The sequence below is a fragment of the Talpa occidentalis genome, unplaced genomic scaffold (assembly GCF_014898055.3).
Source record: "Talpa occidentalis isolate TD23 unplaced genomic scaffold, MPIMG_talOcc4v2.1 talOcc4.7, whole genome shotgun sequence".
Classification (NCBI taxonomy): domain Eukaryota; kingdom Metazoa; phylum Chordata; class Mammalia; order Eulipotyphla; family Talpidae; genus Talpa; species Talpa occidentalis.
Window position 1 is genome coordinate 135245887 of NW_023605083.1, and position 25744 is coordinate 135271630.

At 68.6% G+C, this 25744-nt stretch overlaps 2 protein-coding genes across 4 annotated transcripts in view; one reads left to right on the forward strand and one right to left on the reverse strand.

The window, feature by feature from the left end:
- The window catches only part of TBC1D16 (TBC1 domain family member 16), a 36489-nt gene extending 31842 nt beyond the window's left edge, over positions 1-4647 (reverse strand). For 2 of the 3 annotated variants that reach the window (XM_037492376.1, XM_037492374.1), the window contains exon 1: positions 4620-4647. The gene's annotated coding sequence lies outside the window, so the exon portion shown is untranslated. Of the gene's footprint in view, positions 1-3845; positions 4266-4619 lie in introns of those variants that run through there. The other variant, XM_037492375.1, reaches the window with a different exon arrangement.
- A 546-nt stretch (positions 4648-5193) lies between these two features.
- CCDC40 (coiled-coil domain containing 40) lies at positions 5194-25341 on the forward strand. The gene is made up of 20 exons (XM_037493071.2): positions 5194-5249; positions 6834-7116; positions 7472-7870; positions 8716-8848; positions 9091-9251; positions 9976-10059; positions 10133-10352; positions 11104-11261; positions 11415-11537; positions 13853-13974; positions 15361-15604; positions 15749-15931; positions 17299-17544; positions 18279-18492; positions 18911-19080; positions 19192-19283; positions 19754-19874; positions 21845-22033; positions 23635-23793; positions 24378-25341. Exons 1-20 carry the CDS (start codon positions 5221-5223, stop codon positions 24624-24626), a joined length of 3579 nt encoding a protein of 1192 aa, XP_037348968.1. The 5' UTR covers positions 5194-5220; the 3' UTR covers positions 24627-25341.
- The last annotated feature ends 403 nt before the right edge of the window (positions 25342-25744 follow it).

Consider the following 25744-nt stretch of genomic DNA (forward strand, 5'->3'; position numbering starts at 1 on the left):
CTCACACCAGGCCACGTGCCGGCCAACACATTTTTTTCTCTCGCCCTCTCTTCCTCACCCCCTATGCAAATAAGCCCCTTTTGCGTGTGTGGTTCGGGGTCTTGCTCTGCTTCTGAAGGTGAGGACTCACCACCAGCCCCTCGGGGTTGCCCCGTAAGAAAGTCAGCCACCGCCGCCAGCAGACCCCAAGGACACGGAGGCCATTTAAACCATAAACTCTGTTTCCGCACATCTCTCCGTCTGTCCTCACCGCCCCAGGATGACTTCCGGGACCCTTGTCCGCTTCCTGGGGAGGAGCACTCAGACCCTGGCCCGCCGTCCAGTGGGCCCCAAGGGCACCGGCATGCCCGGGGGCTTGACTCGCTGCCAGTTTGGAAGCTGAAACCGGTTTCCAATGACCAAGCCGCGGCTCAGGTTGTCCAGCCCGGACCCGGCGTCCGCGCTAGCCCAGGCGCCGCGCTCTGCAGGGCTGCGAGCTGGACGTCGGGAATCTAACCAGCACGGAAGCGCCCGTTCCAGAGCCCAGATCATGGTCCGGACGTCACCACTGCGTGTGTTTTCCCGAACCTGTGTTTGTCTTTTCATTTATTATCTTGAAGAACAAACATTTTAAACTTCTGTGCAAACTGGCCGTGACCTTCCTTCCTGGCTTCCTCTTACTTCCTCTACACTTCACACGCCCATCCCCAGGACAAAGCCGGGCACTGGCGGCCTCTCTGTTCTAGGTCCCCACGGCGTCGACTCCTGGTCTCTACGGCGTGCTCAGTTGTTTGTCTGATGTGAACAGGGACCCCAACTATAGCTGGGGTGCCTTTTGGGAAGATTAAAGAGGGGAGCCCTCAGCTGGGACCCCAAGACTTGCCTGGCCCGGGCTCTCAGTCCCCGCACTGCACGCGTGACGGACGTGTGGTAAGCGCGTCCTCACTCCCGCCACACGCAGGCCTCCGAGAGGCTGCAGCGCCATGGATAACGCGGCTCACGCGCCACATCCAGCAGCCAGCCGCTGGATGGGGGACAGTGTCCAGCCACCTGCCCTCCTGAGACCCAGCAGGTCCAGGCTCCCACATTAGGGCCACAGGGACGGGACCCCCAGTCCCTCAGCCGCCTCCCTCCCCACCATGTCTGCTTGGCTTCTGTTTATCGAGAGGCGAGGCCCGTGGTCCAGGGGCTCACCCCCTCCCAGCCAGGACCCCACAGCCTCCTGTCCACTCTACCTGTGGGCCCATCAAGCTCCTGGCCCTGTGTGTGGGCCCGGGGGCCTGCTCCCCAGGCCCGGCCCCGCTGTGAGAGTCCCGCCCCCTCACCCCATGTCCCATGGTGCCCCCCAGTGGGGAAGGCTGGGGACCCTCATCGTGGTGAATGCAGCCTCCGTCTCCCGGGCTGGCAGCGCCCTCCCCTGGCTGTCCTGCCGGTCCTCCAGCTGCGGAGCATGCACCTGAGTTGACCCCCCGCCCCTCGGCCCGTCAGGAGAGGAAGGGGCGGACGAGGCACCCGGCAAGGCCACCTCCCATGGGGAGGGCGGGGCATAGCCCACCTGCCACAGACACCCCCAAATCCAGGGCTTCAAGGCACCCCAGGCCAACAGGGTCACCCCGCATTCCCTGCCCCTGTTCACCACCCGCATTCAGCCCGCAGGGTCACGCGGGGCCGCAGGGCGGTGCCTGCCGCGGGGTGACCAGGACCGCGCCCGCCGGTGGCAGCAAGTGGCCCACATCTTTGCCCACCCTGCAGGACCCCGGCCGGCTCTGGGGCTCTGGGGCCCAGGTATGGCGTCGGCCTGGCTCATCCGGGACTGCTCCGTGCTCCAAGGCCCCTCCTGTCCGGCAGGGTCCCTGGGACTGGCTGGGGGCGGGGGCAGTCATGGCCACAGGTGACAGCGGGCAGCTCCCGGAGGGTGCGAGGCCCACCGGCTGGAGCGAGAGGGTCCCTGTGGCCCTGCCAGGGCTTGCGTTCCCTCCACCAGCCCGGCCCTGCGGGTGGGTGGGCTGCTCCCTGCGGGCTCGCAGCTCCTGAGCCTGCCCTCTCCCTCCACCTGCGCCCCTCCCTGACAGCTTTGGGGTCACCCACTTGGTGTCCCATGGAGCCCTGCCCCAGGCATTGGCAGGACAGACCTCCCGGGCCTGCAGGCCACGTTCACGTGACAGCTGCCTCCGCAGGGGCGCTGCCGGACGGGACGCAGCCCACGGGGGCAACCCCCGCCTGAGCTGCCGTGTGCGGCTGGCAAACCCCAGTCCATCGGCTTTGCCCTCGGCCCGATGAACAAAATCGAGTGGGCACGGCGATGCCACATAGGACACCAGCCAGACCGCAGACACCTGCTGCAGCACCGGGAAGCACAGTTCCCTCCACCTGCCCGGAACCCAACGCCCACCTGGTCTTCACGGAAACCCCGACTTTGCGGTGAAAAGGATGGTAACAGCAGCTTGCGCCCGCGCCCTGTGGGCTTTGACTGCAGCCGGGTCCCAAAGACCACGGTGCCCGCGGTTCGCGCGCCACCCCACACAGGCCCGGAGGACTCGCCACCCAGGCTAGCCAGACGGGGGTGCCTTTCAGGGCCCTTCCCTGGCGCTGCGGCCACCGAGACTGCAGAGGCTGTCTTCCCGCTTGGGGACCCCCGTGAGCTCGGGAGGGAAGGACATGCTCTCGGCTCCGAGCTGTGACCCTGACGGGCAGCCATGGGGACGCACAGGCCCAACAGCACCACCCGGCCCAGGGCTGGCGCGCGTGCGCATGGGCAGACTGGGGGGATGCCCTGTATTCCCCAGCGGGGAGGGGTGCACATTGGGTTCAGTGGTCTCCGCCTTGGCCTCACCAGCACCATCAGAATAATACAATGTACCCCCGAGGCCCACGACACGACGCAGGCCCACGCTACAACACAACGCGGCACCTGCGGTACAGCACAACGGACGCCTGTGGTGCAACAGCGCACGGCCCGCAAATCCAACCAACCGGTCTTTCCAGCGGGGAGTCAGGTCAGTGAAAAACTCAGGGTCCCTCCGCCGGAAGGGGTGGACCTGCTCATCTCTCTACTGGAGATCTGTGCTGCCAGGCAACGGGGTGGTGTCCCTGGAACGGCAGGCAGGGACCCAAAGTCACCAAGACAAAAGTGCAAACACACCTGGCGGCACGTTCACCGGGGCGGCGCCCACCTGGCCAGCCACACGCCTGGAAGCGAAAACCGACCCAGCGCGTTTTCACCAATCTAGCTACGTGCAGAAATTCCAAAGGCTTTTATTTTATTCGTAATTAGGAAAAGTGACAAGAGCCGAGGGTGTGCCGGGCACCAGCTGCTTCTGACAACCTGCGCAGCGAGGGGGCGGGTGGCTCCTTCTTACAGGCGGGGAAACCGAGGCAGGGGGAGTGAGCCATACCGTGGCCAGCGGGGCTGGGCGAGCGCGGGCGGCTCTGCGGACCCGGCCGTGCTAGTGCACGGGACGACAGCCGGTGGGGGGGAGGGGGTGCATGTGAGTGGGGGGCCAGTGCAGGGGAGGCAGGTGGCACAGCGGCTTTCCAGGGCTGGACCAGCAGGACCTGACCCCCCACTGCGTGTGCTCGGGCAACCCCTTCTCCGAGTTCACGTCTGTGAAATGGACACAGTCCGCCCGGGCTGCGTGCCGGCGGATCAGCACACGTATTTACACAACCGCGCTGGGGCAGCGTTACGGGCACACCCGCGAGGACCTCAGGGTGTGCGAGACCCCCGGCCCGGAGCACCGGCACCAGCACCGCCGCGTCCAGCAGGACACAGCCCCAGCAGCTGTTCTGGGCTGGACAGCCAGACTAACGGGCGCTGCCCGCCTCACCGTGTTTCTCCCCAAAGTCTCGGGTTCAGAGGGTCTCACCTTCACTGACCAATTTCCACGCCGACGTCCCCAGCGGGGAGCTTCCAGAAGGCACACGCAGATGCTTTCACGATCCCTGATCAATCGGTGCCCCCCACAGCCCCACCTGGGGGGCACAAGCGCCATCCGCCACTCTCCAGAAGGGCCCCCCTCGCCCCCTCGGCCAGGGAAGGGCCCACGTGGCCGGCAGCGGCGACACCAGGCAGGATCGGGGCTAGATGGTGGCCCCTGACCCGGCCCGGCGGGGCGGGGTGACAGGGTTTCAAGATTCAGGGGGGCGGCTCCTCGGGTTATATTTAGAAGCGTAAGTCGCCTTTTTCTCTTTCTGGTTTTTTCTTTTTTTTAAAGTAAAGAGCCAGGGGAGCGGCCGGGCCTAGAGGAAGTGAGTTGGGGGGCCCGCGGCTCTACCAGCCGGCCCCCCCAGGCCGGGCGCGCAGAGGGTGCGGCTGCTGGGGTGCAGAGCGCACTTGGGGGGCCCACGCTGGCCCGCGCGACCCCCCGCGAGTCCTCATCCGCGTGCTCCGCGCAGCAGCCAGACAAAGACCGCGAGTTCTCGGCCCGCGGCTCCCGACCGGCGAGCCCCGGCCTCCCCGGCGAGGCCGCCCCCGCCCGGGACCCCGCCCCGCGGAGGGGGCCGGAGGGGGCCCGGGGCCTGAGGAGCCCCCGCGCCGCGCCCGCCCCTCCGGAGCAGCGCCCGGGCCTCCGCCCGGCTGCGGCCCTCGCGCCCGCGCGCCCCCGCCCCGCGCCCCGCGCCCCGCCCGGCCCGATACCCACCCGGGTCCGCAGCCGGGCCGGACGCGCGCCCCAGCTCCGCGCGCCCCAGCTCCGCGCCGCTGCAGCCCGGAGGCCGGGGCGGGGACAGCGCCGAGCCCGCCCCGCGCCCCGCCCGCCCCGCGCCCCGCCCCGCCCGCCCGCGCCCGGCCCGCGCCCCGCACCCCGGAGCGAAGGCCGGAGCCGGGTCTCCCCGAGTGCGCGCGCGCTCGGCCCCCCGAAACACGTCGCCCGAGCATGTATTTCGCGTCTGCCTAGGAAGGGGCGACCCCTCCTGGGCACCCCTCCTCCACCAACGAATCTTCGCGGGGTCCCCGGGGAGGGGGTGCCGAGCCCCCCAAGGCCGGGGAGGGGGGGGGTGGGGGCACCGCAGGTGGCTGCGCGGCGCCCCCGCCCCCGCGGACCGGCCGCTGCTGTGGCGACGCGGGGGGCGGGGGCGGGGCGGGGGCGGGCCCCCCCCCCCCCCGGCCGTGGCGGCGCCCGTGACGCCCGAGCGCGCTCGCACGCGGGGGGCCCCGCCCGAGCCGCGGGGTCCCGCCCCCGCCCCGCCCCGCCCGCCCCGCGCGGCCCCCCCGGATGTTGACGCGTCGCCCAGCGACCCGGGATGGCGGGGCCGGGCGGCCGCGCCCGCAGGTGAGGGGCCGGGGCGGCGGGGCCCAGCACCCCGCGTCTCCCCGCGTCTCCCCGCGTCTCCCCGCGTCTCCCCTGCCCACGGCCCGCGCGCCCCTCCCCGCCAGGCCCCCCCGCCCCGACCCCCACCCCTCCCCGGCTCCCCCGCCCCCTTGTGGCGCCTCCCCGGCCCCCCTGGAGGCGCTGGCTCCCCAAAACCCCGGCTCGGGCTCCGGCGCTGGTAACCATGGCGACCACCCGCCGCCCGCGCGGTCTCCCGCAGAGGCGGCTCGACGGGGGGGGGGGGGGGCGGGGCAGCCCCCGCGTCCCGAAGGGCGGCCGGTCCGGCCGGGCTGGGCGCCCCGGTCCGGCCCCGCAGCCCCGCCGTGGCCCCCGGACCCCGGGACCCAGCGGGCAGCCGGGCTCACCCCCTGCGGGCTCGTGCTGCGGAAGGGGTGAGGCGCCGGGAGGGGACGTGACCCTTTACCTCTGACCCCGCTTGGTTTTTAAAAAAGCTTGTGGGGCCTGTGCCGGCCGGGGGGCGGGGCCTGTGCCGGCCGGGGGCGGGCCCTGTGCGGACAGGGGGCGGGGCCGTGCTGGCCGGGAGGCGGGGCCTGTGCTGACAGGGGCGGGGCCGTGCTGACCGGGAGGCGGGGCCTGTGCTGACAGGGGGCGGGGCCGTGCTGGCCGGGAGGCGGGGCCTGTGCTGACCGAGAGGCAGGGCCTGTGCGGACAGGGGGCGGGGCCTGTGCGGACGGGGGCGGGGCCTGCAGTCAATGGGAGCTGACTGCAACTGGGGGGTGTGTGTGGAAATGCTTGGAAAGACTTGAAAGGACGTCCCCTAAATCTCAGCGTCCCCTGGTTGTCTTGAGAAGGGGGAGCCCCTGGGCGTTTCACCGCCTGACCACACACGTCTGCACCCGTTTGCTTAAAGAAATGAGCTTGTATTTCTTTTTTTTTCTTAAAGATTTATTTATTTATGTAAGAACCGGGGTGCAGGCGAGAGGGGCAGGGCGTGAGAGGACTCACCAGAAACAGCGGGGAACACAACAGGCAGACTGGCCGACGTGCACTGCTGAGGGGAGCATGGGCACGGCAGGAGAGGTCTCCGCCATGTGGGTTGCTCTCTGGCCGGCCAGGGATGGAACTCGTGCTGCAGAGGCTGCGGATTGCCTCCTAGTGCGGTGCTTAACCCCTTGCGCCCCCAGGGAGGCCCAAGCCTGTATTTCTAATTAGAAAAAAATAAAAGAAGACCCAAGTGAAGCGGGTAAACCAGGCTGTTCTTGGGCACCCAGCTCAGGGCGAAGCTGGCGGTGCCCGGTCTGTCCTTCCGCGGCCCCTTCCCTCCGCGTTGGTTTCCCAGTCTGGTCTGCCCCAGACTCGGGCGGGTCTCGCGGCGTCCGCACTGCCCCAAGGGTCCAGGGACCACAGTTTCCTCTTCCACCTCTGGGGCGCCCCGATGCGGTGGTCCATCGTGGGGGTGGTGCCAGGTGAGGCCCACAGCCTAGAGGGGCACAGGTAGCTCATGGGGAGATGGGGCCCTGCAGCTGAGAAATGCCGAGAAAAGCAGCGTGACTTGGGCCTGTGGGCCGCGTCCTCTGCAACCAGGTCTCAGCTGGAAGATGACGCCCCCCCGGAGAGGGACCAGGAGGAGGAGGTGGAGGAGCCGGACCAGGTGCCAGAGCAGGACCAGGACCAGGAGCTGGAGCTGGAGCCAGACCAGGACCAGGAGCTGGACCAGGACCAGGAACTGGAGCCAGACCAGGACCAGGAGGTGGAGCCAGACCAGGACCAGGAGCTAGAGCCAGACCAGGACCAGGAGCTGGACCAGGACCAGGAGCCAGAGCCAGACCAGGACCTGGAGCTGGAGCCGGAGCAGGAAGGCGACAGGGTAACCTCCCGGGGCCTTTCTGGGCGTAGCCACGAGGAACTCGTGTTGGGCGAAGATCCGTCACCTGCACTGGGGCGCACGGTCCCCGCAGAGACGTCCCGCCCTTCCCAGGCGCTGGGGCGGCCCCGGAGCACCCCACGGCCCAGGGCACATGCCTGAACTTTTCATAATTCACTTCCTATAATGAAGGAAGACACACACACACACACGCACGCACACGACAGCTACATGAACGCATGAGACAGCTCCTCACTGAGGCCCGAGCGTGAGGCCATCCCCCCAGCGTGGGCGAGTGAAGCGAGGGCCCCCCCCAGGCCTGTCACACTTTGTCTCCTGGTCCCCCCATGCACTGTAGGGCCTGCCCCCTGCGCAGAGCCTGGACCCAATCCACGAAGAAGCTCTCGGTGCTCCAGAACATTCCGAAGGGGAGATGGCAACCAGTGGGGAATTCGGATCGGAAGGCGGCTTCGAAATGGAAGAGGAATTCAAATGGGAAGGAGAATTTGAATCCGTTATGGACACCTTGTCCCCGGAAAGGAAGATGAGTTCGACAAACTTGAGTTACTCGGATGCCAGCCCCGAGGCCCTGCTCGCAGAAGAGCCGGCCCTGGGCGACGCGGGCCTCACGGACAGGCGGCAGATCCAGCCGTCAGAATGGGAAGAGGTGGTCACAGCCACGGAGTCCCCACCGCAGGCGCCAGGGCTACCCGAGCCCCCGGGCCTGGAAGCCCCAGCACCCGGGGCTGGCAAGCTGGTGAGTAGCCCCAGCCTTGGCCTGGCCCATCCTTGCCCGTGCCCCCGCCAGGGACTCAGGACACGCTGCAGTTCCCTGGGAAGGAGCTGAGCCAGGCAGGACTCTGGGTCCATGTGGAAACCAAGGGGCCCGGCCCCGCCCTCCCAGTCCCCAAGCCCAGGTCGGTGGTGTCCAGGATGTAGCCTGAGGCTCAGGGCCACCCAAGGGGCTTCCCTGGAGGGGGTGCTGCTTCCCTGCCCGCAGACACCACTGGGTCGTGGCCACAGAGCTCATGAACTGTGGCCTGGGAGGCGGAGAGGCCGACCTGTCCCTTTTAAAGATGAAGATTTCAGTGAATCTGGGTGTCTGTGCCACACTGGACGCCCGCCCCAGCGATGCGTGAGGACAGCAGTCTTGGTTTTTATTTTTAAACAATCACAGGCTTGCAAAAAAAAAATGCAAGTGTAATGAGGAGGTTTTTTCGTTCAAGCACTCAAGTGTGAGCTTTGATCTGACGCACCACTGTTCCCGAAGCTTCCATGAGTGCTCCCCACAAACAGCCTCCTGCCGTTAGCAAACCAGGTGGTGGCTTTGCGATGTTCCCAAATAACCCTCAGGCTCAGGCACCCTACCCCCACCCCACCAGTCCTGCCCTTGGCCCAGGGTCTGCGTCCCGCCTGGGGGAGGGAATGGTGCTTTCTATTTTAACCACAGGCAGCAGCCAAACAATCTTCCTTTCCACGCGGTTTCCTATTGCTTTAAGGGTTGCGCTGAATTCTGAGGCTGTAACGAATCAAAGCAGAGCGCACCCCGCCCCCCCCCTCCTGACCGGGCCCCCTGATGGGGGCTGCTTGTTCTTGCTCTAGACAAAAGCCCAGGGCGAGGCGCCCCTCCTCGGGGCTCGGCACCACCTCCGCCTGAGCCTGTCGAGCAGCACCTCCTCTGGGGCAGAGGGCAGCCTCCTCAACGCAGACGACGAGCCCTCCTCGCGGGAGCCAGGTACACCGGCAGGCCTCGGCGTCCCCCCGCGGCCTCGCTCCGGGCGCTGGCGGCCTAAGCCCATGCGGGTGGGCGCTGGCTCTGTCCTCGCCCATCTCGCTGCCACCCCGCAGCGGGCTCCGTGTCAGAGACCCTGGGTGCCCCCCCCCCCAACCCGTGGCCACGCCCTTGCCTTCCCCTGGGCGGGAGCGCTGGCGGAGGCTCGTCCCTGCCAACTCTGGCACCGCTTGGTGTCTCCCCAGGGGAGGCAGATGCCCTCACCTGGGGCGGCTCCATGTCTGCCACATTCCTGGGCCGGCTGCAGCAGCTGAGCCCGGAGGAGGCCCGGGCGGAGAGGCCGGAGTCTGAGGGCAGCGACGAGGCGGAGGAGGGGTCCCAGCTGGTGGTTCTGGACCCAGACCACGTAAGAACACTCCCCGGTCCTGCCACTGCCCCACGCAGACAGAGAACCGCAGAGATACCCCTCGCGGGCCTGGCCTGGCCTGGCCGGGCCCCAGACCCCACACCCGTCTTGCACGGTGTGGCCTGCCCGTGGGACCAGCACCACGCTCGTAGGTTCAGCGCCCCAAGGCGGCATTCCCACCAGCACCACGCAAGTGTGGGGCGCCCTGCGCACCGCTGGCCATCGGGCAGCACCCCCGGCTTCTCCCCATCCTTATCCCAAATAACTCTAACAGCCAAAAGACCTCTGGTCTTGGCCAAGTGTGGGCGGGGCAGGTCGCTGCCCTCTGCACACAGCAGGGGCATGAACGCCATCTCCACCCACCTGGCAGACGCAGAAGGCAAGTCTGGTCAGGTGGACCCGCGCGGGGAGCCACGGAGCCCCCTCTGGCTGCAGCAAGGCTGGAGGCTGCCCTGGGCACTCGCCAGGCACTGGCATCCCTTCACGGGCTCAGCCCTGCCCCGGCCCCGGGGCTGCCACCCCATTCACTGTCCACGGCAAAGCAGGCTCGCGGGTCGTGGCGCCTTGGAGCCACGACCTGTGCCTTTCACGCGTGGCTTCCAGCTCCAGAATTCCAGGAAGAAGTGGGGCCACCCGGGTGGAAGTCACGTCCCCCCTGCTGAGGCCTGCAGGGGTGGCGACAGGTGGGACAGGCCATGACCTGTCTGCGTCTTTGTTGCTTCAGCCCCTGATGATAAGATTCCAGGCTGCCTTGAAAACCTACCTCAGCCGACAGACAGAAAAGCTGAAGCTGGAGCTGCAAGAGCTGGTGCGTATCTGCCGGCGTCGCGCCTGCTTCCCGGTCCCCGCGTCCCGTGACCCGGCTGCTCTCTCTGGCGCAGACCTCGGCCACCAAGCAGAGCCGCCTGCAGCGGCAGGAGCTGGGTGTGGAGCTCTACGGGGCACAGCAACACCTGGCCCGCCTGCAGATGCAGCTGGAGAAGAGCCACGACCGCCACGCGGTGGCCGCGTGCACCCGGCGGCGGCGGGAGGAGGAGCTGCAGGGCGTGCGCCTGCGCTACACCCGCATCTTCCAGGCAGCCAACGAGGAACGCAAGAAGCGTAAGGCGGCCCCCCGGGGGCTTGAGGGCCCACCCCCCACCTGCAGCCCTGGGCAACCTCCCCCCACCCCCCATGCCCACTTGCCCCCGGAGCCCCCTGGCCACCCCATCCCTGCTGGTGTCCCCAAGCGTGATTCTCCACGTGATTCTCCCGTGGACGCCCAGAGCGAGAGTGTTTGTGTCTTGGGAGGGTCCTCCTCAGGAGCCTCCTCAAGGCACCTCAGGGGCAAAACAGCAAACACCAAAGCCAGAGCAGTCGGGTGTCCCGTGTCACAGAGGGGGCGCAGGCTGCAGAGCCCCTGGCAGCTGTCAGGGAAGAGGCACCTGCAACACGTGGGTGAGGCCCCCCCTGGCCAGGGCTTGAGCTCGGTCTAGGGGCCGCGACCCCTGAGTGGGGCAGCCGGGGGTGGCTATGGTGCAGACGGGAAGAGGCCGCAGGTGCCCGTGGGAGGCGGCCGGCTTCCTCCTGCAGCTGTCCCTTTCAGCCTCTGCTGGTTGTGTTCCCGCGGCCAGCGGTGGCCTCATCTCTCCCACGTGTCCCTAAGCCGCCTCAAGGTTGGCGTCCTGCCCGGAGGGCCTGGCCTCCGGGGGGACGGGTCTGAAGCCCATGGCGGCGGCTTCCAGGGACACTGCGTCCACCCACCCTGGCTCGGGAAGCGTGGGCGGCCATTCCGCAGGCTGGTCTGTCCGGCCAGACTGCGCGGCCGAGCTGGAGGCTGATGCTGCCCATGCTGATGCTGCCCGGCCCCCAGTGGCCTCCCTGCAGGCTGAGCTGGAGGGCCTGTCCCTGCAGCTCTTCTACATGCAGAACGTGGACCAAGACGTGCGTGACGACATCCTGGTGATGAAGCAGGTGGTGAGGAAGGCGGAGGCCCAGCGCTCCCGAGCGGAGATGGACAAGAAGAAGCAGGTGCGCCCAGAATTGGGGACTCCCACGGCCCCTTGCTTCATGGCCGGGGCCCCCGGGGGAGAGGCGGATGCGTCGGGCAGCCCCATGGGGTCAGGGCAGCAGAGCTTGTCCCCCAGGCGCCCATGTGCCCACCGAGCGTCCTGTCTCCTCCAGGACCTGTACGTGGACCACCTCACCAGCCAGGCCAAGCAGCTGGAGGAGCAGAGTGCGCTGCTGGAGGCCCAGCACTGCGCCCAGGCCGAGGACACCCGTGCGCTCCGGAAGGCAGTGAGCGAGGTAAGCGCCGCCGCGGGCAGGGGGCGGGCGTGCCCCAGCAGGCAGCCAGCCCCCCAGCATCTCGAGTGCCTGTGTCCATGATGGGCACTGGGCCCTGTCGGGCAGCACAGCATGATGGGCACCCAGTTCCTCAGGAACTGTGGGCTCGGGGGGAGCGAGGGAGCAGCGGGGACAGCCCGAGGCCGGGGTCCGTGGCTTCCTTTTCTCCGCGCTGTGGTCTGCGTCCAGCCTGCAGGGACACGAGGGGAGCCGAGCTCTCCCCTGTGGGGGGAGGGCCAAGCCAAGCACACTCGGGCCACATGGGAAGCTGCCCGGCCCCTCTGCCCGTGAACATGCTGGCCTAGAGCTCGCCAGCCTGCGGCCCAGAGAGGCCTCACGTTCACCAGAAAGGTCACTTCCTGGGACTGACCAAGTCTTGGCTAGAGGGGTAGGGGCATCCCAGCTGCCCCAAGCTGAGGGGCTGCCTGAGATGTGGGACCCCCGTGTGAAGTCTGGGGAGCTGGGACCTCAGCAGGAGCTCTGAAGCCAGAGGCAGGGGGTGTCGCCTCCAGAGCTGGTGACCAAGCCAGGAGCAGCCAAGGCGCGGGGAGGATATCGGGGGGCAGGGGGCACAGGCCCAATGGTGTTGGGGCATCTGGTTAAACATTTGGGGAAAAGAGATTAAATCTTTTCCTCGTACCACACACTAAGACACATTCCAGATGGGATCAAGTCTTTCAATGGGAAAATGTATCTGAAGAAAAAGAATGTGCATGAAACCCTGTGTTGGGGGGACCTCTGTGCCCAAACCAGAAACCCAGCACCAAACACTGGGGGTGTACCTGGCCCAAGCCCCAGCAGGATGGCTCTGGCACTCACCAGGGCCTGGGGGATTCTGAGAGCGGATCAGAAGGCCCCGGCAGGCTCCCTGCTGTAGGGGGATGACGAGGGGCCGTCGCCCCTCCCCCCTTGTCCTTCCACCCCTCCCTGCAGGACGGGGACCACGCTCAGGACCCCCGGGCATTGGCTGAATGAGCGAATGAGGCACCATGACGGTGGGGAGGGGACAGATGGGGGCGTCTACCCAGTGGGCAGAGACAAGCCGAGGCTGAGCAGTGCCCCCGCCTCGGAGTGCTCCCGACCCCCCCCCGCCCCCGGCCTCCAGGGAGCGCGTCACCCCAGGGCCCTCTTGCAGGATGGATCGGGAAAGGAGCGTCTCTGCCACCCCCAAGTCCCCGTACCCCCCAGAATATCCCCACTTGTGCCTCACTCCAAGAAAACTACTGCAGATGAGCTCAGGCAGAGCCCTGGACACAGACGCCGCGCAGGCATGAAGAGGGGGTGCAGAGCGCGTGGCGAGCAGAGAGGAGCTGCAGCCGCCCCCAGCACTGGACAGAACAGCCCCGTGGTGGACAGAACAGCAGCGCCCACACACGCACACGCACGCACGCCCAGGAGGAGGCTCGAGGCCCCAAAATGGCGAGCTCCGGGGGCAGAGATCGGGGCTTCGTCTGCTTATTCTCATTCTGGGTTACAGGGATCGAAGGCTTGTTTTGTTTTTTTAATTGAGCAGCATTTAAAACATTAGAGGTTGGGTTCAGCTTGCTTCTCAGCTCACACCTCAGCAGCAAGCCCTGTCCAGCAGCCCGGGGCCCTCGGAGGCACCCCCTCTGGTCGCACCCCCACGCAGAGCTGGCAGGTCTCGGTTCCGGCTGCCTCGGCCGGCTCCTGGGCCCAGGCGGCTCCCGCACGCAGCGGCTGTTGTCCCCGGGAGCAGCCCCGGGCCGCTGACCCCAGACGAGCCCCGCTGGCCCTTGGAGTAGATGCCTGCGCCCTCTGCCTGGGGTCAGAGCCCTCCTCCGTGGGCCAGCATCCCCCTGCTGCCCCGCCTCGGAGCCCTCCCAACCCCACACACACTGTCCACCCTGCCGCCCCTCCAGCCCCTCCTGCCCGCACCCACTCACATGGGCCACCTGCTCATTCCAGAGGCACCCCTGCCACCTGCACCGGACGGGTGGGTGGGCACCATGCCCCTCCTGGGTGACCCAACCCCAGCCCACGGGCAAGAGTTCTCCGGAGAGTCTCTGGTCCCGCCACCTGAGTGTGGGGTCTGGCCTGGGGGTCTGCCAGGCAGTGTCCTCCAGGCACCCCTCCCCCTCCTGCTCCCCCTCTATGTCCCGGCGGGCCCCTGAGTAGGCCTGAGCCTGGGTCCCACGTCCACCCTTTGCTGCGCCTGATGGGGAGGCGACCTTAGGCAAGCTGGGCTTAGGCACGCTCTTGGGCTTTGCGTGGAGTGAAATAAGTCAGACCCCGCGTCGTCCCCCGGCCCCCCGCAGGCCTGCACGGAGATCGATGCCATCAACGTGGAGAAGAAGCACATCCTGCAGCAGTGGGCTGCCAGCCTGGTGGGCATGCGGAACCGCGACGAGGCCCACAGGACCGTCCAGGAGGCGCTCAGGTTGTGGGGGGCACTTTCCGGGACTGGCCAAGACTTGGCTGGGGGGGCGGGGGGAGCCCTCAGGGCAGCCAGTGCTGAGAGCCAGAGGTGCGGGAGGGCCTCGAGGTCCCCACCTGCTCCCAGGTGCGCGGCACCCCTCCCGCCGGGCCGCAGGACAAAGGGGTGCACCTGCAGCCCCGCTTCCGGCCTGAAAGCCCCTTATTGTTCACCAAGATTTCGACATCTCTTAAATCCTCTCAGACTTCCCGCAAAGCTTTCATGCTCAGATTTCCCGGGGGGATTAAGGGGGAACCGTGAGGGAGAGAAAGAGAAAGGGGCGCTGAGCGTGGAGGTAAAGGTGGCCCTTTGATTTGCTGTTTCACCACCTGTGCTGGAAACGCCATCCGTCCCGACCGTCCTGCCAGGGCCGTGTTCCAACCGAGCCTCTGCTTTCATCTCCCAGAGCAGGGAGGGGTGAGCCCCTGCCCCGAGGCCTCCAGCTGGGTGGGCTGCCCCAGGCTGGTGTGGAAGGCCCCACCCGTGACCCTGGCTCGCTGGGGGGGCCCAGGGGCCATCACCTCTCGCTGGCGTGGGGCTCACTGCCACCCAGGAGGCCTCCCGGCTGTCTCTGCACCTCTGCTCCAGCCCAGGGCCCTGCAGGGGCCCCGAGGGACGCCAAGAGTGAGGGGGCATGGCCTCTGGTCCTGCACGGCAGGAGAGAGCTGCTCCCTGTCCTGTGACCCCCAAAATGAGGCCTACACGATGGCGTTAAAGTGAGACGTTGTACATGAATAATGTCTGGTTAAAACCCTGTTCGGAGTCCACAATATAGTGACACCAGGCTGCCCGGCGAGTCCTGGTTAAGGAAGATGCAGGTGTGGGCACCGGGGCCAAGAGGACGGGGGCGGGACGGCCAGGGCCCGCGTGCTACAAACATGGGGCCGCGAGGGCCTGGTCTAGAGAGCACCAGCCGGGCCTTGTGCGGGCAGCTTCTCCTTGTGCTCCATGCTGACCTTGAGCAAGGTCAAGGTGGAGGTTCTCAAGGCCTTGCTGCCCCAGAGAGTCCCGCAGCACGGGCACCCCTGCCCGGTGTCCAGCGCTGCCCCTGCCCCCTCCCCACCTCAACCGACTGTCCCTCCGACTGTCCCTCGTGTCCCCGGCGACACCTGTCGACCCCCTGAACAGATAACGTGGTGGGTGGTTGAGCATATCTGTCACAGGCCCTCCTGTGTCACCAGCGCCCTCCCCGGGTTTCCTCCCTGAGGAGTTGATGGGATGGGGGGACGTGGGCACAGCAGCCCGGGGCCTCCCTCCTGCCCGTGGGCATGCGCTGGGGCCGCTCTGGCCTGGAGAGCTTCCCGGCCACAGCAAGAGGAGCTGATGCCCGCCACCGTCCCGCCTCGGCAGGGAGTGCCAGCATCAGGTCAGGTCCGCGCAGGGGGAGCTGGAGGCCTACAAGAAGTCGATCGTCAAGGAGGAAGAGAGGAACGAGAAGCTGGCCAGTGTCCTCCACCGCACGGAGACGGCGGCCAGCCTGCTGCAGAAGCTCACGGCGCAGTGCCGGGCCAAGCAGGAGGCGCTGAGGAATGAGTTCAACACCTACCAGCTGGCCCTGCAGGAGACGGAGGACACGCTGGAGAAGGCCCGAGTGGTAGGCCCGCCGCCCGCAGCCACCCCACGCGCTGCCCCCGACGCTGCCCAGGACGCTGGCCCCGACGCTGCCCCCAACGCTACCCCTGACAACACGGGCCGGGCCCAGGCCCTCCCTCACGGCGCCTCCCCCTCTCCCCCGCAGGAGCACACGGTGACCTTCAGCGAACTGCAGACCCTCCGCCAGGGCATCCAGAGCGAGCTGGAGCTGCGGAGGAAGATGGACGCCTCGATGGCGGAGAAGCTGCAGGAGCACATGACCTCCAACAAGATGACCAAGTACTTCCGCCAGCTCATCCTGAAGCTGCAGAAGGAGAAGACCAACCTGGTGAGTGGGCGCGGGCCCGGGGCGTCCGCGGGAGGCCGCCCTGCCCATCCTTTCTAGAGGCAGCAGCAAAGCCTCTGACTGCAGAGAACCCGGGCTGGGCGGCAGGGCTGGGCGATGGGCCTCGGAGCCGCCAGCCAGGGCCCCGCCTCCCGCGTTCTGGCGCGTTTCCTCGTGGAAATGCCTTGAAACACACACTCACACTCACGTGCAAACAGCCCCTGTGCACACAAGAGCCAACCGTGCAAGCCGGCACTATCACGTGAACACTCACTCACAGTTACGCCTTGGCCGGCTCCCTCAGGGGACCCCATGGAGGCTTCCACAGCCTGCACCCAGCCAGGCGCACCCCTGTGAAGGGGCTGCCCCACGGTGTCCCCCGTTCTCAGCCTGGGAGGCAGTGCCCCGGCTTCCCCTTCCTGCAGCAGCAGCCACATGCCTGCCAGGCCACAGAAGGTGCCGCCTGAGCGGCTCCAGCCAGGTGGATGACGAGGGGCCCCGCCCCTTGGCCTTCACCCTCTGACCTGGGCCACCCCTCGCAGGTCTCAGGGACTAACCACCTGGGTACACTGAGCGGCGCCTGGGGGGCCAGTGGCGGGGCTCTCAGCATCAGCCCTTGTCCCGTCACGCGGGTCCTGGCCAGGATGCCCAGCTGGGCTGAGTGACCCGCCGCCCCACCGGGGGGCCAGCCTGCCCCAGGGAGCGCTGAGTACCGGGTGCCCAGACCCCAGGAGGGCTGTTCGCTCCCGACCTGCTCGTGGCAGGGGAGAGGAAGGCGGGCGGACCTCTGGCCGGCCGTGCACAGCTGGGTTTCCTGGGGGCATCCTGGCCAGCTCGGGTATCGCTGATGTCCCCCAGAGCCCAAGGTGGGCGAGCGCCCCGGCCACAAGCCCCCAGCCGGTCCCCATGAGCATGAGGACTCTGGTCCCACGAGCACCCGGAGCGCTGGGTCGTGCTGGCACTGCCATCAGGGTCAGGAAGGCGGCTGCGGCCCCGGCCACCGGCTGGGCCTGTTCTTTCCCACGCCACGGCGGCCCCGGCCACCGGGAGGGGAGTCACAGTGTCACAATGAGGCAGCAGGGCCGCTGGCAGAGAGGCCACAGGAGATCAGGGCCAGACTCCCCCAGGACAGAGCAGCTTACACAGCTGCGTCCATGGGGGCAGGGGAGGCCCCTGCAGTGGGAGAGGGGAGACCCCAAGGGCAGGGAGAGGGGAGGCCCCTGGAAGGGAGGGAAGGCCCAAGGGGCGGTCCTCTGGCGGCCTCCTGGGCTGGTGCTCAGACCCTGGCCGTGCCCGGCCGTCCAGGAGGGGCGCTGACCGCCAGCGTGGGGCTCGACGGGACATTCAATGGCTCTCCTTTGCCCACCCAGGTGACGCATCTTTCCAGAATCGACGGCGAGATCGCCCAGGGCACCCTGGACATCACCAACACCAGCTGCCGGCTGGACGCGCACCGGAAGGTGCTGGCGGAGCTGGACAAGGAGGTGAAGAAAGTGAACGACCTCATCACCAACAGCGAGAACGAGATCGCGCGGCGCGCCATCCTCATCGAGAGGAAGCAGGGCCTCATCAACCTCCTCAACAAGCAGCTGGAGCAGATGCTGTCGGAGCTGGGGGTGAGCCCGGCGGGGGGCTGCCCAGACACCCCCGCCGCGCCCCCGCCCACGGACCAGGCCCCGTGTGAGCGTGCGCCTGTGTACGTGCCTGTGCACGTGTGTGTGTGCCTGTGTGTGCACCTGTGCACATGTGTGTGCCCGTGCACGTGTTTGCGTGTGCCGGGTGTGTCTCCCTGGGTGGGGTCGGCCGCCATGCCTGCACTGAGGGCCGCAGTGTCTGTGTCCACCTCTCCCCACGCAAGTGTCCAGTAATGTGGTCTTAGGGACCCTGGAGTCTGACCCCGGGGCGTCTGCACCCTGTGGGCCCCCCCATGTTCCCCTGGCCGCGGGCCATGCAGACACAGGTAGGACCCACTCGCCACTGCTCCGCACAGAGGGGCCCTTGACCCCAAGGCGTGAAGTCCTCCAGGGAACCCGGTAGCTGTAGGTTGCACCACAGCCCCAGCCCTGGAGTAGGTAGGGGCGCCCTCAGCCAGGTGCCAACCCCGGAGGCCTGAGCCGCTGGCTCCTGAGGGGGCAGAGGCCTTCTCGTGGCTGCGGTCACAGGCAGCAGTGGGGACCGAGGCCCTGCCTGCACCCACTGGGCAGTGGCGGCCCACCCAGAGGGAGGCAGGGCCACTGCCGCCACTCCCAGGGGGGGTCCCCAGCCGCACCCCCATAAATGCCCATGGTCCCGGGCGCCTCCATGATGGGGAGGAAGGCTCCTCTAGCTCGGTGCCCGCTGTGGCCTCCAGGGGGAAGAGGTGGGGCCCCTGGAGCTGGAAATCAAGAGGCTGACGAAGCTGATTGAAGAGCATGAAGGCAGCGTGGTCCAGGCCCAGGTGATGTGGCTGCGGCTGCAGCAGGACATGGTGGCCGCCACGCAGGAGCGGGAGGAGCAGCTGAGCTCGCTGCTCATGTTCCGGAAGGAGCTGCACATCCTGGAGCAGAAGAAGCTGCGCATCGAGAGTGAGTCCCCAGGCCCCAGCCGGCCCCGCCCCCCAGGCGTCCTGGTGCGCCTCGGCCTCCCCCCGCCAGGGCCTGCTCAGCCTGGACACCAGCCCCCCAGACATCCCGCCCTCCTTCCCGCCCTCAGGTCTGTGGCCTGCCTCCTGCCCTGAGCTGGGTCAGCACGGAGGGGGCCGAGCTGCCCGCCCCGCAGGACGGGCTCACCTCCGCAGTCCCGGCCACCCCACCCTGCTGGTCCAGGAAGCCCCTTGAGGCCCCCGACGGGGAAGGGCCCTCCTCTCCTCCGGTCCAGCAGGGCTGGGGCTCGCGGGGGTGCCCGGGACAGCGGGGGCGGGGGTAGCGGGCCTTCAGCCGGGCCCTGTGGCCCTCTGGGCAGGCCGCCCGCACAGGGGCCCGACCACGGTGCTTCCGGGCCCAGGCAAGATCGAGCTGGAGAAGCGGGAGCACAAGGAGATCGAGCGGCACGCGCGGGGCCTGGACGGCGACCTCAAGAAGCTGAACGTGCTGATGAGCCGGCAGCGGAGCAGCGCGCAGCAGCTGCAGCAGGGCGCCCGCCTGGCCGAGGGCGAGCTCCTGCGCGCACTCAAGGTGGGCCCGGCGCGGGGAGCGGGGGCTGGGGGAGGGGGCGGCGCGGGGCGGGGCGCAGGGGGCGCTTGTCCCCGGGCAGGCGTCCAGCGCCGCTCTCCACCCCTCCCGCAGGCCTCCGAGAGGGAGACACTGGAGATGCAGGAGAAGCTGAGCCAGCTGGACGAGGAGAAGGCCGCCATCCTCAACAGCCTGGTGGAGGCGGAGTGAGTGCCCTGCGGGCCCGTCCTCGGGCGGCCCCTCACCAAGCCGGCACTGGAAGTGGGGCGCAGACTTTGGGGTGAACTCAGCTACACGGCGAGGGAGGGACCCACACCAGCTCTCAGCGTTCTCGGCTAAAACGTGTGCAGAGTGGGAGGGGGGCTCCCGCCTGCCCCCCGCCCCCCGGCTGCGCTTCCCCACAGGACCCCATGGCCCGGGCGACCTTGGAGACCCGGGCGGGACCCCTTGTCCTGGGCCAGCAGGGTCGGCAGGCGCTGGAGGAAAGATGGAGGATGGGGGCCGTGGGGCCAAGCTCCCCCTGGGCCCAGGAGGGGGATATTTATTTCCGCGTAACTGCGAGCCGGTCACCAGCCTGGGGACGGTGGCCGCGGCGTCCCGGAGGGGTCCCTCCCCCCACAGACACAGGCCTGGCCCCACTGTACCCCGCCCTCACGCCGCCCCCTCTCCCCGGCAGACACCAGATCATGATCTGGGAGAAAAAAATCCAACTGGCCAAGGAGATGCGCGCCTCGGTGGACTCGGAGACCGGCCAGATGGAGATCCGGGCCATGAGGGCCGAGATCCACCGCATGAAGGTGGGGGGTGGGGAGGGCAGGGGGCACCCCATTAGCGAGGGGTACCCTCTCTCAGAGCCCCCCCGCTTGACCCCTGAGCCACCCCCGTGGGTCTCATCACTTGTCTGAGGGCTGGCGCGAGGCCACACGCTGCCCTGCAGCCCCGTCAGCCACCCACGAGAGCGGCCGGTATAAATAAACCCGCCTGCGGAGGCCGGGGCCAGGCGCAGCTGCACAGACGCGTCTGTGGAGTTCTCCGCGGCTGGCTTCCCAAGCCCCCGCCCCCACGGGCCCCCCACGGCCGGCAGCGCCTGGCCGTCCTCCCCAAGCCGCGGGGCCCTCCGCGGGCTGTGCCACGACCCGCAGGCCGGGGGTTCCTGCTCATGGTGGGCGGCCGCGCTCTGCGGGCCCAGGGCCGCCCCTCCCTTAGCAGCTCTGTTCTGCGCCCAGGCTGGGCCCGGGAGCGGCGCCGGCCGGGGACCGCAGCTCCGCGGCACTGCCCCAGGACGCCGCACGCCCCCAGCCTCCGCTCGGGGCTGAGTGTCCAGTCCAGCCGCCCCTTCGCCCACACAGACCTGCAGGGGTGACTGCACCTCCTCAGACTCCCGGTGCCTGCGGCCCGCCCTCCCGCCCCAGGCTCTGGTCACCTGTCACGCCAGACCCCCAGCTCAGGCTTTTCCAGAGCGTCCCGTGAAGGGCGGAAGCACAGGGGGCCTGTCCAGTCTGGCTTGCCTGAGGGTTGGGGTGAGTCTGGCGGCCCTGTCTGTCCTTCGGCGCCGCTTTCCGAGTGTGCCAAGGCCGACCGGGCCCGTCTCTCTGGCTCCCCGCCGGCCGGCCTCCCCGGGGCTGGCGAGGGCGCTGTTGCCACCCAGACGCCGCTGACTGCGAGTCGCCTTGTTTCTGCGATTTTGCTAAACACGGCTGCGTGGGTGTTTGCAGCATCTGGGCGGGCCTGGCGCCGGCTTCCGGGCACCTTGGCGCGGGCCCCGCATGCCCCCACCTCCCCCCATCTCCCGTGTCCCCCCGCATGCCCCATGGGCCCGCGTGCGTGAGCATCTTCGCCTTTGTGTTGCCTCGATTTCTTCGCGGGCCAGTTCCGTATTCCCTAACACCTTCTGGGGGTCTTTCCACACTGGGGTGACCGGCTCCGCCTTCAAGGCCTGTCGGCGGCATCACCCGACCGCTCCCCGTACATTCTCGATGGCGGCGCGTTCCCCACGCAGCGGCCTGGGCGTCCAGCCTCGTATTCAACGCCGTCTTATGACTCTGCCTGCTGGGAAGCTCAGGGGGCCCCGCGCCCCTGCTGAGGCCACACCAGTGCACCCCAAGGTCTTGTCTCCACCGCGGCGCTATTTCATCTCGGGTCCACCTGGCATCTGCCTGGGCCGGCTGTGGCGTCGGCTTCCATCTCCGCTTCCTCCCGGCTGCCCCGGCCCCCAGCCTGCTCCTCTCGCTGGGGCTGTCCGCCTGCAGCCCGAGCGCCAGCCTCACGCCGCGGCGGCCGCGGTCACTCTGTGGTCGGCTCTGACCCCGGGCGGCCGTCTCCGCTCCCCTCGGCTTACCTCGCAGGTTCCCGCCTGTTGATGGTGGCGGGCGGCATGAGGCCGAGGGGCCCTGACTCAGATTAGTGTAAAACACCGCTGGCCCTTGACGCCACACCCGCCCCCGTCACACCCCTCACGCTTGGCCTTCCAGAAAGTTCCCTCCTGCCCCTTGTGGTCCGTCTCCCGCTGCGCTGCCCCCACCCCACCCCCACGGCCCTGCCCCCTGCGTGGCCACCTTGCATGGCCACCGGGCCCCACCCAGCGGCTCACCCCACACAGTGGGCTTCCTCCCCTGCCCGGCTCAGCCCGATGCGAGTGCACGTCCTCTGGAACCGACCATCTCCAGCCCAGCCGAGGCCCAGAGTCCTGGCTGCTCAGCGCCATTGGGGCGAGGTGTGGGCCCACATCCGTCGCACGGCCCCACCAGCCTCTGCCCTGCACCCCCAGGCCAGGCACAAGCAGCTGCTGCAGCAGCAGGAGAAGCTGATCCACGACATGGAGCTGGCGGTGGCGCGCAGGGAGACCATCTCCACGCAGGCCGAGGGCCAGCGCAGGGGGGACCGGAGGCTGCTCACACGGACGGACTTCCACCACAGGCAGGCGGAGCTGCGGCGCAGGATCCGGGACACACACAAGGTGGGGCGCGGGCACTGCCGGCTTCCCCCTCCATCCTGTGCACACGGCCAGAGCATCCCCCACCTCCTGCCCCGTAGGTGTCCCCCTGTCCTGCCCGTGTCCTGGGGGGTGCAGCTGCTTTGTCAGAGGGGTGACTCTGGAGGGGGAGGGGTGGATGCTGGGGGAGGGGTAATATTGGGGGGAGGGGGACATGGGAGGGGGTGACACGGGTGAGGGGTGATCCTGGGGGGTGAGGGGGTGATGCTGGGGGAGTGCCCCTGGGGGTGGATGACGCCATGGGGGAGCCCTGCCTTGACCCAGAAAGCCGGCTTTCTCATCCCCTGGGCCCTAGATGGGTGCCCATATGCTGCTTTGGGTGCCACGCGGGCTGTGGGTGCCCTTGGGGTCGGGAGGTGCTGCCAGGAGCTCTGTGTTCTGGGCCTTTCCTCTGTGTCCTGGGTTCTCCAGAGACCGCACAGGGGAGTGCGGCATGGGGGGGTCAAGTGTGAGGGGACTGCAGAGGCAGACCAAGCGTGGAGTGTGGATGACGGGTGTAAGCCCCTCGTCACTGGCCCTGAATGGTGCTGGGGGCACCCCCAGGAGTGCTCCAGGCCATGGAGCACGTGGCGTGGGAGAAGCCCTGGGAATGGCCAGGCCGGGGCTCGGGCTTCCCGGGCCCACGTGTGGCCTTGGCAGCCTGTCCAGGCATGGCGGCCTCGAGGCCAGGTGGGCCTCTGTGCCGTGGCCCCTCCAGGGTGGACAGAACCCAGCCTTGGTCAGCTCCACGCGGGCATGGCTTGGGCACATGGCCAGACCTGTGTGCCTCAACTTCCCAACCTGCGATGGGCACTCGCCCAGAGGAGTCATGGGGGTGAGCTCAGCACAGTGGCAGGAATGGCCCCCCGGGTTCCTCCTGGCTAAGCATGGACCCAAGTGGTTGCTGGGGGCGGCCGAGCTGCAGAGCAGCCCTGTTGGGTCCTGTTTCCAGCCTCCTCAGGACGCGGCCACTCCTGAGGTCCACTCCTCTCCCCGGCCCCAATGTCTGCTCTTCCTGACAGAGGGTCTCCCCAGCACCCCCACTCCCAATAACAGGACAGTGGTGCCTGTGTCCTCTGCCCTGCGCACCCCGCAGCCCAGGTCCCTGTGCACAAACCCGCCCCCACCCGCCAGCCCCGCACACCGGCCACGTCCCTGACAGTCGCTCTCGGCGCTCCTCCCGTTGGAGTCACCCCCCAGACCCTCCAGCCGCCAGTGCTTCCAGAGTTTTCTCTTTCTCGATGGCTCTGCTGCCCTGAGAGCCACTCCCACCCCACGGTGGTGAGGTCCAGCCTCGTCGTCCGTCTCCGCAGACCCTCCGGAGCCCGTGTCCCCCCGTGACTACTGCCTGTCCCTCCCCCCCACCACCCCAGCCCACGCTCTGCCCCCGGGGTCCCCACGCCCCTGGACGAGCTACCCAGCCCTGCCCCCACACCCGCCTGCGGCAGGTGTCTCAGCCTGGCCCCCCACACCTGCTGGCCGCTGGGCCTCAGCACCCGGTTCCCCAGACGCGGGCCGCCGTCCACCTAGGCCGCGCGCCCTCGCCAGCCAGGAGCCGCGCCGCAGGGTGGTACTCTGTCCCCCAGGCCACCGAGGAGTGCTCCAGGACCATCTCTGAGCTGGAAGAAACACAGAAGCTCGTGAGCGACGCCCTCGTGGAGAAGCAGGAGGCGCTGTCCAAGATGCAGGCCGACACGGACGAGCTGGACACCAGCGTGAAGCAGCTCGTGGCCCTCAAGCGGCAGGTGGGCAGGCCTGGCCCCCTGCCCCATCCGGGGGGCCAGGCACGCCCTTCCTGGCAGGGCTGGGCCTGGGCCTCTGCCCTCAGGGCCGCCTTTGTGGGGAGACAGATGATATAAGGGATGCAGGCGTGGAGACGGCGCCTGGGGAGACGGCCGAGGAGGCACAGGGTGGGCGGCCGGTCGGGCTGGAGGGGGGAGTTGGCCAGCAGTGGGCTGGGCAGCAGTGGAGGCAGCAGCGGAGCCAGGGAGGGTCCCGTCGGGCTGAGCAGGGGTATCGCCCTGGCTCCGTGGCCTCAGGGTCCCCCGAGACCGGCCATGGTGCCAGCTAGACTGGCCATGGTGCCAGCAGGGGTGGCGTGAGCCGGTGGAGGTAGCTAAGGGAAGGCGCCGGCACTAGGCCTGGCCCCGGCAGCCCCAGGTCTCTTAGGGGTGAAGGAGAAGCCCCACCCCAGCACGTGTCCGCCTGGACCTGGTGACCCGGCCTCCTCACTGCAGCCCGATCCCTGCTAGCCCTCGGGTCTGGGCGGGAGACGGTCAGTGTCCTCACGTGGTCTGCGCTGGCTGACATGAGCCTCTTGTCACCCAAGAACCTGTTGGAGCTGGTGGCCCTGCAGACGCGCCTGAAGCACCTCCAGGCCGTGAAGGAAGGGCGCTACACGCTTCTCTTCCGCTCCAAGCAGGCGCTGAAGGTGGAGCAGAAGCGCCTGGACGACCGGCTGGCCGCGCTGGGCACCATCCTGGACCATGTGAAAGAGGAGTACCCCCAGTTCCAGGAGGCCCTGCTCAGGGTCAGCCAGGCCGTCGCCAGCAAGCTGGAGGCGCCCGGGCCCTCCTAGCAGGCAGCCTGCACCCCAGCCGCCCCCTGTGTCCCTGAAGGCCATGTCTGCCCCCAGAGGACATCCCCCTGAGGAGAAAGACCCGGGTCACACTGCGGGGGGGCCGTCTCCACCCAGGCAGACCTGGGCAGATGCCAGCGCTCCGGGCTGCCTTCCGCGGCGTCCACCACCTGCAAATGCCGTGGGTCGAGCACTGGCTCACGGCCAAGTGACCGGGCCTGGGGAGGTGCCATGTCTCCAGGTGGGGGTGGGGCTCCAGGTCTCCCCCAACCAGCGCAGGTGCCGATTCCCACCTGGGGTGAGTACAGAGAACACGGCCCGCTGGAAGCAGAGGCATGGGTGGGCTTGGCCAGGCACCCCCTAAAGTCACCCACAGCCCCCTGAGCCCCCACGGGGTCCCCACCCTCCCCAGGAGAGCCGCGCGCTTCTGCCTCTCCACCCGTCGCTGCCCGGCTCGCTGGAGCGGGTGGGGCGAGTGTCCCCAGGACCCGCCGCTGACTCCTGGCCCCCCAGTCACCCCAGGCTTCTCTGCAGCTTAAAAGGAAAAAGGCCTAATAAAGAACCCCCCACTCACACTTCAGCAGAAAAATAAAGAGGCTCCTCTGAGTGCGAGAAGGGCCAGCTTACTCGGACACTTCAGAACCGGCCCCCGCGAGGAGGGGCTCTGGGTCCCCAGGCCCCGCGTGGGGGCTGCTCCCTGTGCAGCTGCTTTCAGGCGGGGAGTCAGCAAAGGCCCCTCCCGCGCCCCGGGGGTTGGGGGGACAGTGTCCTGCACGGGGAGCTTAACCTCCCTCCAGATCTTGCCCTCGGGCGGGCAGGCGGGGCTGGACCAAGGCCCGGCCCGAGGGGGAGGCGGCCGCGGCACCCCTGGGGCGGCTCGTGCCCCGCGCCCCTCCCAGCGACTCCGCAGCCCGGGGGCGCCGGGCTCGAGGGCCGCGAGGTCGCCGCGCATCCAGGGCGGCCGGTGAGGGGCCCCGGCGCGCCGGCCCCAGCGAGGACGCGCCCCGGCCCCGGGGCCAGAACCCCCCACCCACCCCCCGCGCGCTCCGGCCCCGGGGCCAGGCCCCCCCCCGCCCCCGCGCGCCCCGGGCCAGACCCCCCCCACCCCCCCCACCCCC

Coding starts and splice junctions, on each gene's coding strand:
- CCDC40 (XM_037493071.2), top strand. CDS start 5,221: ATGGCGGGGCCGGGCGGCCGCGCCCGCAG. Junction 7,871..8,715: donor CACCCGGGGCTGGCAAGCTG/GTGAGTAGCCCC, acceptor TTCTTGCTCTAG/ACAAAAGCCCAGGGCGAGGC. Junction 10,353..11,103: donor CAACGAGGAACGCAAGAAGC/GTAAGGCGGCCC, acceptor CCCGGCCCCCAG/TGGCCTCCCTGCAGGCTGAG.